Genomic DNA, 9970 nt, shown 5'->3' with positions numbered 1-9970 from the left:
AAAATATAATATAAGAACAACTTTCGGCTTACATCCGAGGAAGCAGATTTACAATATTCCTTGTTGATTCTAAGTATTTGCAATCTTTAGTTTGTCATTGAATCCTCACACACTCCTAACCTGGGTTTCAAGCCCACACTCTACAAATTCATATTGTTTAAGGCTCATTGGGCCTGAGCCCATAACTGTTCTTGGGACCAGGTGCAATTGTGCACTTACAGAAGTGTTGCAAAATTGTATTGTATAATTGATAAAGTGATTTTTTGAATGATAAAATAGGATAGAATTAGGAAAAATGAATGTGAATGCTCTAAGGTAGTACATACTATATGATCAGACCCAAAAAAAAAAAAAAAAACAATTAAGTGCACGTGGCTTTATATTGGCCACAAGAACCACAATGAGTTGTAGCCTTCTTTGCCACAATCTCCGACGTGCCTTTGTCATCATTTTGCAAAATAGAGAGAAGGCATACACTAAAGTCTGAAGGTTGTGGAGTTAGCAGAAGAAAGCAGTAGAGATGTAGCTGGCCAGAGAAGAAGATGCTGGTCGTGGGGCAGCACTAAAGGATTGTTTTGCTAAGGATTTGTCATTTGTACTTATCTTCTTAGTATTTTTTTTCTATACTGGATTTGTGATTGTCTAAAGGTTTTTTTTAATTATCCAAGTTTATGAATTGTTTTGTTGGTTTGTCTAATGGATTTTCTTGATATTTTTGGGGCAACGCAGCAAATAAATGGTTTGATTGAAACAATTTGGGAAATTTCATGGGTCAATTTGTAAAAATTATTTGGGGAGGGGGGCAAGTATATACAATTTAGGGTCAAAAGTTAGAATTTTTGTATAGTCTATGCATACTACTAGTTAATTTTTCAAACTCTGAGGGGTCGATGGCCCCCCAGGCCAAGTGTAGTTCCGTCCCTGTTTATTATGCTTTATTTATACTTGTTTTGTGCTTAGATTAATTAGAGTAAAAGTAATTAAGCTGTATTTTAAAATTGGGGTCTAAACAAGCATCAGTGAGCTTTCAAACATAAAGGCCAATAAGAAAGTCAATGTGACTTAATTGATGCAGTCTAACATAACAATTCTAGGGTACTTACCCAAAAAAAAGACATGTTCATATGGAAAATAATTATTTTCGGTAGCTTGTTTGCATAGTATTTATTAAAAATTGAGTATTTAGTAACTTTTATGTTAAATGTGTTATAAAAAAAAAAAAACTAAAAGTTATGGTAAAAAAATATATTTTTTCCTTCCTAATTTGTTTGTCCCCTATTCCAATTTAGGATCGATGTACCAAAATGAAGTCCTTTTTTTTAAAGTTAATAAATAAAATTATTATCTTACCATTTTTTTTATTTAAAAAGTCAATGTCATTTTTTTTTCTATAGTTTAAATTAATGAGGGTAGTTTTGTAAATTAATATATTTTTATTGACAGCCAATTATTTAAATGATGCTCCCCTAAAAAAGTTGGGTTCTATAAGAGAAATGATATATTTAAAACATTTTCACAACAAATTCTAAGTGGCAAGTTGTTATTGGTGAATGAAAAAGTAATTTAAGTGGTAAGTTCAAATTAAAACTAGTAACAGCTTTCTACCTATGATTTATTGTAAAAATGCAGTGGTCGTATCACTTCACATTTTCTAAACATAACCAACATTTTGGGGCAAAGTCTGTAATATTATTATTTTTTTAAGCTAAGAGGCAGTAACTCTAATAATTAAAAGCTAAAACAAAAGGCAAAACTTTTTGAGCAATGGTATATGCACAAATTATTTTATAAAAATTTTACAAACTATTAATGTGATAAATTTTTATAGGTTTTTATCTAGGCACATCACTTACATCACTTTTTTAACTACTAATAACCAACCACCACATCAACAAAAGTGTGTGACTTTAACATTTTTCAAACGTTTTTCAACAATCCTCAAATGCTTGGCATGCCTCTTTATAGCAAAAGTATTTAGTATTAAATGATACAATATCAACTATATCGAAATTTAATAATTAAAAGACATGTGTGCAAAATTACCGGATCATCACTTCACCACTACTCTTAAAGGAGGGGTGTTAGTGTATAATTATTTTTTACTTACCTGTCCCCCATTTATTAGATTTTTATATGCCTAACGTGGTATCATCTTTACCAAGTATTTTCTTTTCTGTAGCATACTATTTATAGATGTTGGAATAGGACTGCATATTAAATGGAATTTACTCTTCTAGGGTCCATGTGTGCATTCACTGCATTGTATTAGTTGAACTTGATTGTGGTAGTTCTATCCTCTAACTACTAAAAATAGATTTACCTAGAAATAGAAACTATTAAAAATAGGGTTGTTCCCGTCACCGCAAATTCAGGAGACGTATAAAAGAAAAGAAAATGTTTCTGTGGTAACAAATAACAATCACCGGTACATTCAAAAAAGTCATTTAAAGTTGTCGGCGTAAGTATAGAGGGCAGGCTATTGGTTTAAATGTAGTGCGCAGACTATTTATAAATGGAAAAATTTTTGTATGCTACAGGTGCATGAGCCATCACTCTCACAAATATATGAGCTCCATGGATATGGAGTCTACCTGTTTGTGAGAGAGATGTCTCATGTGCCATAATTTAATTATGTACTCTAAATTATATTTTATTAAAATATTAATTTTTTGACAGAAATTTCCTTAATTTTTAAAATTAATTATTTTTCTTTACACACCACATCCGCACCCTCCATTATATTTTCTTTCTTCCTCAAGAAATCGCAAGAAAATAATTAAAACAATGAAATGCAAAAATTCAATTCTTGTCTATATTTGCACAAGTATTATAGCAAAATTGCATTTTGCACAATAGATGCATAAGTTAATGTAAGTAATTTTTAGGATTGATAGAATAAAATTGGACTCTTATTTCACTTTATCACAGATGATACAAGTGATTACACACGTGTGAACACACTTAGGACAAAAATTACACGTCCATTTTTTGCCAAGGGTGAGTGTTAGACCATGTGTCCATTTGTATATTTGTACCACTAAATACCAGGTTGACTCCATAACCTAGCTAATTGATTCATGTGACAAATAAAAGAAGGGTAAATGTTACTAAAGTAACAATCACCTTTCAAAAGAAGGCACCTTTCAATTCTAGTTTAGAAATGACTTCCAAACCTCACATTGTCATCTTCCCCTTCATGTCTGAAGGCCACACCATGCCTCTACTTGACCTTTCAAAGGCACTTAGCTGCCAGGGCTTGAAGGTAACAATCATTACTACCCCTTCAAACTCTTCCTCTATTAGCTCATACATTTCACGCTACTCAAACATCCATCTTAAGGAAATACCATTCCCTCAAGTCCAAGAACTCCCCAAAGGCTGTGAAAACATGTCCCAACTTCATTCACTTGACCAGCTCTTTCTATTTTGTAATGCCACAAAACAACTTCAAGAACCTTTTGAAGAAACTCTTAGAGATATGTCCAAACTTCAAGACCCACCTACATGTGTTATTTCTGATTCGTTCTTAGGGTGGACTAATGCTTCATGTTGCAATTTTGGCATCCCCAGGTTGGTTTTTCATGGGATGGGGGTCTTTGCAATGGCTGTGAGGAAATCTTTATCCATTCACCAAAATCACAGATGGATGAAGTCGGATACAGAAAGTGTAGATGTAAAAGGAGTGCAACTTCGCTTTGCGCTCACAAAGTCGGATTTGCCAAATTCATTGAGGCAAATGGACACTTTCTTGTCACAGTTCTACGTAGAAGCTGAAAAATCTGATTTGGGAAGTTGGGGTGTGATTGTTAATAGCTTTAGCGAGCTAGAAAAAGACCTCGTTGCCTCATTGGAATCTTTGTATGGGAATGACACTAGGGCATGGTGTGTTGGTCCATTATTTCTATATGATCAAATGGAGAGAGCATCGATTGGACCAAATGTTCCAAACCCTTACCGGGAATGGACCAATTGGTTGAACCAGCATGAGCGCAAAAAGTCAGTGATATATGTGTCATTTGGATCACAGGCTTATTTGTCTGACAACCAGCTTAATGAATTGGCCTATGGGTTGGAACTATCTGGCAAAGATTACATATGTGTTGTGAAATCAAATAATTGGGACCCTCCAAGAGATATAAAAAAAGGGAGGGGATTATTTCTTAAAGATTGGGTGGATCAAAAATGGGTTCTGACCCACAAGGCCATTGGTGGGTTCCTAAGCCACTGTGGGTGGAACTCTGTGTTGGAAAGCTTGTCAATGGGGGTTCCAATATTGGCATGGCCCATGCAAAATGAGCAGCACCTGAATGCCAAGTTCTTGGTGGAGGAGATGAAGGTGGGGCTTCAGCTTCCTACTGTGACACGGGATGGGAATACTGTGAGGCGTGAAGTGATAGGTGAAGCGGTGAAAGAGTTGATGGGAGGAGCGAATGGGAAGAGAGTAAGAGACAAAGCAATTAAGATAGGAAAAATGGCAAAAAGAGCAGTGCAGGTTGGAGGGTCTTCTTACAAGTGCTTGAACGAGCTAATTGACCAACTAAGTCATGTGAGTCCTGTTGGGAATGGCAATGGCATCGTTCATTCAGTGCTAGCTACTTCCGAATAATGTGGTAACCAAGTAATAACCACCTTTCATTGTGGTTGTAATGAATAATGATATGCTTTGGTGACCTTAATTAATTATTAAATCTTGGTTAGAAATAGGTTGCGTGTGTTTTTTCTACTTCTACCAAATGTGGTAACCAAGTAAACAACCTTTCATTGTGACTGTAATGAATAATGATATGCTTTGGTGACCTTAATTATTAAATCTTGGTTAGAAATAAGTTTTTGTTGTTGTTAGGGAAGATCCTGTCATGGAAAATTTGAACTTAATGAAGCCTTGCAATGAGCTTTACTTTGAATGTACATATATAAAGAGCACTGATATGTGTTTAGTTTTGGCCACGTGTCATGATCTTGATAAGTTCAATTAATCTACAAAAATACTAGAGCCAAGCCAGTAGATATGTAAATAGGCTAGGATTCAAGTATATTGAATTTCCCTTTCAATACATTTTTAGTGACTTATAAAAATATTCATGTATATTATTCAACAAACTATGTGTCTGTTTGGCAAGATTATTTTTGTCAGTTTATTTTACTTGCTTATTTTTGCTACTATTAATGGGTCACATTGTACTTTTTGGTACTATTCATGGGTCTCACTGTACTATTTCAGTTAACTTTTACCTTTATTTACAGTACTTTCAATAAAAAAATTTCAGTTTTAGTAAAATAAACGGATCCCAAACAGACCCTATGTAGTGATTTATAAGATTATTCATGGATATTATTTAAACAAATTAATTACATAATTTATTATAAAATTGATTTTGACCAAATCATTTCATATACCCATATTAGAATTATTTCAAAATATAAATAAAACCAGCCTTTTATAATTAACCGAATTCAAAAATGAAGTGTACATTATTAGGTCTATTTGGGGAAGGAAAAATTACCAAGACTCCCTTAAAAATTACAACTCATCTCAAATTTTATTCCAAGCTGAAATAGAGTTTTCTCTAACAAAAATGCTCTAATTTTTTTGGTTGAAAACATTTTAAGAAAAATGTTCATCTAACATTGATGCTCCATTTGTTTTGGTGAAAAATGTTTTTCACATTTTTTTTGGTGTTTGATTGGGAGAAAAATGCAAATCAATGAAAAACATTTTCTATAGTTAAAGAAAAATGCTAAATACGAAAAAAAAACAAATGCTTTCAACTTTTTCAAAAGTGGAAAACATTTTTCAAAAGAAATACTTACTTAATATCTCTTTATTGAAGGTGAATTTTGACAAATCCACCATTGGATTACATATTTTTCTAATATCCTTCATACTTGCAAAATTTCTAGAAAATTAAAGTCAATAGTTATATCATCAATAAATTGTTAAAATTGTGCATAAAATACAAGTTTATAGATCATATAGTAAATAATATCCGATTAATACAAAATTTGATGTGTATCAAGAGCGTAAAGAACATGCAATTCAATGATGAGATTTTGAAAATATGTAGTAATTAATGTTTATTTTATTGAGTAAGTTTGTAGTCTTAAGTTACAATCAATTTTGTAACTAAATTTTATTTTTTTCAAAACCTTCGTCCCACACCACAAGACACTCTCCTCATAGTAACTTCTCTCTCTTTGCTGCATCTCTTTCTACACGTACTGAAAGTTGAGAGAGCATTCGTTTTTTTTTTCTTTGCTTCAGCTGAGGATCTTAAGTTTGACCAACAAGAAGATAAAAATGTTTTCCAGTTGAACGAACAAGAGACCAAAAGTGCACGGTTGCCATGGAATGTAAATTTCCTGTGTGGCAATATTTCAAGAAAAACTGTTTTCTGTTTTCAAGACATGACTGTTTTCAAGATAAACGTTTTCTGAGATCCAAATTTTAAGATAAACGTTTTCTGTTTTCAAGACATGACTGTATGCTACAGATTTGAACGAGGGACCTTTATTTTATTTTTTATTTTTTAAATTTTTTGAAAGGAAGGGACATGATTAAGTTTGACCCAATTTGAGATGACTAAATATAAATAGTAAATACTAATAAAGAAGCATGAAACAACCTCTTTTTTTTTTTTTCTTTTAATGAATAAAAAAACTAGTTACTATTCATCATAGGTGGCTACTAAGCTATTTATAACCAAATTAGTTGGAATATGCACCACGTAACGTATGAATTGGCCAAGTGAGAGAGTCAGAGACCGCTAAATCTCTAACTATCACGACAATTACGCATCATTCAATCTTCTATTTTCACCTCTTATTTCAAATTCTAAACTATACTCTCATTAACCTTGCTTTTCCTTCCATGAACTCTTTCTAGCAACACATCATTTGTGAGTGATCTCTCTCTAAATCTGCTTGTTCTATTAACTTTTTATTGAGGAAAAATTAAGGTTTGGAACAATTGCATAGCTTTTTGAGCATATGTTACTATATCTTTTAATTTTGTTGATAATTAGATTGCTGGAATTAGGAAATTTTGAACCATGAATGTTTCCGTTGGAAACACAAACTACTATATCTTTGTTTATATTAAATTGGTCTTTCAATTTTTGTATGTGCACCAGGTTTGCTACCATTAGTAGTGTTTGCTCCATTTCATTTAATTTCAATCATAAATTGACATGCCATAAAAGTTGCTATTATATGTTTGAATTTTTGTTCTTTGAACCAGGAATTAATTACTGATATTAGTGCTTGATTACTATTTTTCTGGTTCAGTCATAGCACACTAAAATCAAATAGAGAAGATGTCAGCTGAACCTGGTCCTTCGTATGCACCAAAAAACATCCTATTAACTGGTGCAGCCGGCTTCATAGCCTCCCATGTAACCAGCAGACTAATCAAGAACTATCCAAACTACAAGATTGTGGCCCTTGATAAGCTAGACTACTGTTCCAGCATCAAGAATCTCCAATCTTGTCTCAAATCCTCAAACTTCAAATTCGTCAAGGGTGATATTGGTTGTGCTGACCTTGTCAATTACCTCTTGGTAGCAGAGGACATTGACACTATAATGCACTTTGCTGCCCAAACCCATGTGGATAATTCCTTTGGGAACTCCTTTGAATTCACCACCAACAATATATATGGCACACATGTACTTCTTGAGGCTTGCAAAGTTACTGGGCGTGTCAAAAGGTTCATCCATGTTAGTACTGATGAAGTTTATGGGGAGACTGATTTAGAGACTGACATTGGCAATCCTGAGGCCTCTCAGCTTCTTCCCACCAATCCATACTCTGCCACAAAAGCAGGCGCGGAAATGCTTGTCATGGCTTATAATAGATCCTATGGCCTCCCAACAATAACAACTCGAGGCAATAATGTGTATGGCCCTAATCAATATCCAGAAAAGCTTATACCGAAATTCATTCTCCTTGCCATGAAGGGAGAGAAGTTGCCGATCCATGGTAATGGCTCAAATGTGAGAAGCTATTTATATTGTGAGGATGTTGCTGAAGCATTTGATGTCATACTTCATAAAGGGGTTATTGGACATGTATACAATATTGGCACTCAAAAGGAAAGGGGAGTCTTGGATGTGGCTGAGGACATTTGCAAGCTGTTTAAATTGGATCCTAAAGAAGCTATAAGTTTTGTTCAAGACAGACCATTTAATGACCAGAGGTACTTCTTGGATGATCAAAAGCTAAAGAAGCTTGGCTGGGATGAAAGGACCTCTTGGGAGGATGGGCTAAAGATGACAATGGAGTGGTATACTAAGAATCCTAATTGGTGGGGTGATGTATCTTCTGCTCTTCACCCACACCCTGGTGTTTCCATGATAGCTCAATCCAGTGATGATGCTTGGTTCTTTCAGTATGGGCATACGAGACTTACAAGAGAACTCAGTGTGAGTAATGGCAGTTCAGGATTGAAATTTTTGATATATGGAAGGACAGGTTGGCTAGGTGGATTATTAGGGAAGCTCTGTGAAGACCAGGGTATAGTCTATGAATATGGGAAGGGAAGACTGGAAGATAGGAAGTCACTCTTGGAGGATATAAGGAGAGTAAGGCCAAGCCATGTGTTTAATGCAGCGGGAGTTACTGGGAGGCCAAATGTTGATTGGTGTGAATCACATAAGGTTGAAACAATTAGAACTAATGTGGTGGGTACATTAACTTTAGCTGATGTTTGCAAGGACCAAGGTCTGTTGATGATTAATTTTGCCACTGGCTGCATATTTGAGTATGACAAGGAGCACCCCCAAGGATCATGTATAGGATTCAAGGAGGAAGATAAGCCCAATTTCACCGGTTCCTTCTATTCAAAGACTAAGGCCATGGTAACTATTACATACATCACATTTTATATGTTTTTTTTCTTACCTCAAGTATTTAATATCCAAACACACGCAACCACACGCATACAAAATGGACCTTAATTAGTTCCAGGCTTAAAAATTTTGTGCCACCCCCCCCCCCCCCCCCTAAAGGATGTTCTGTTAATGAGAAATTTTTGATGTGTCAAGGCTTGTTGTACTCAATATGTAATTGATAAAATGGATATAGGGAAGCTGAGTTGAGCCTTTTGAAATTGCATCCAACAATATTAATCACAAATGAATTGGCAAATAAACAGGTGGAGGAGCTTATAATAGAATATGAGAATGTCTGCACTCTCAGGGTTCGAATGCCAATATCATCAGATCTCAGCAACCCAAGAAACTTCATCACGAAGATCAGTCGTTACAACAAAGTGGTGAACATACCCAATAGCATGACAGTACTAGATGAGCTCCTACCCATCTCCATTGAGATGGCAAAGAGGAATTGCAGTGGAATTTGGAACTTCACCAATCCAGGAGTTATAAGTCACAATGAGATTCTAGAGATGTACAGAGATTACATTGACCCAAAATTCACTTGGGTGAATTTCAATTTGGAGGAACAAGCTAAGGTGATAGTAGCTCCAAGGAGTAACAATGAGTTGGATGCTTCGAAGCTCAAAAACGAGTTCCCCGAATTGCTATCAATCAAAGATTCAATCATCAAATATGTCTTTGAGCCTAACAAGAAGACTTGAATATTCATTTTTGTTGCAATTAATGGAAAAATTTGTATCTCTGAGTTATGGAGATGGAAGTAGACAATTTTACCATAAGGTTATTCTTTTTATTTTCATATTCATTGTTGTAACTTTTTTGATTAGTATATTCATTTTTATATTTCATTTACTTAATAGCTTCTTTCCTGGATAATCTCATGTCACGGCTGGCTCAATGTATTTTTGGGCCTCACCTATTATTATTTTATAGCCATTTGTAAGATTTTCATGCACTGTTTATCTAATAACATATTTATCTAGAGATCCTTTTGACATTTAATTAAGTTTTTTATGTTTTATTTTGATAAAATTTTCAAATACAAATAAATATTTTAAAAAAACTATAAAATAAAA

The 9970-nt window shown here is 34.2% G+C and overlaps 2 protein-coding genes across 2 annotated transcripts; both read left to right on the top strand.

The window, feature by feature from the left end:
- Positions 1 to 3123: 3123 nt before the first annotated feature.
- LOC142614007 (putative UDP-glucosyl transferase 73B6) lies at positions 3124 to 4810 on the top strand. The gene has a single exon (XM_075786533.1). The coding sequence runs from the start codon at positions 3161 to 3163 to the stop codon at positions 4604 to 4606; it is 1446 nt and encodes a 481-aa protein (XP_075642648.1). The 5' UTR covers positions 3124 to 3160; the 3' UTR covers positions 4607 to 4810.
- Positions 4811 to 7829: 3019 nt separating this feature from the next.
- LOC142611738 (bifunctional dTDP-4-dehydrorhamnose 3,5-epimerase/dTDP-4-dehydrorhamnose reductase-like) lies at positions 7830 to 9595 on the top strand. The gene is made up of 2 exons (XM_075783857.1): positions 7830 to 8855; positions 9152 to 9595. The coding sequence occupies exons 1-2, from the start codon at positions 7830 to 7832 to the stop codon at positions 9593 to 9595; spliced, it is 1470 nt and encodes a 489-aa protein (XP_075639972.1).
- Positions 9596 to 9970: the final 375 nt, after the last annotated feature.

This window comes from Castanea sativa, chromosome 10, assembly GCF_040712315.1.
Source record: "Castanea sativa cultivar Marrone di Chiusa Pesio chromosome 10, ASM4071231v1".
In the NCBI taxonomy this organism is placed as follows: domain Eukaryota; kingdom Viridiplantae; phylum Streptophyta; class Magnoliopsida; order Fagales; family Fagaceae; genus Castanea; species Castanea sativa.
This window is presented reverse-complemented; position numbering and strand designations above follow the sequence as displayed.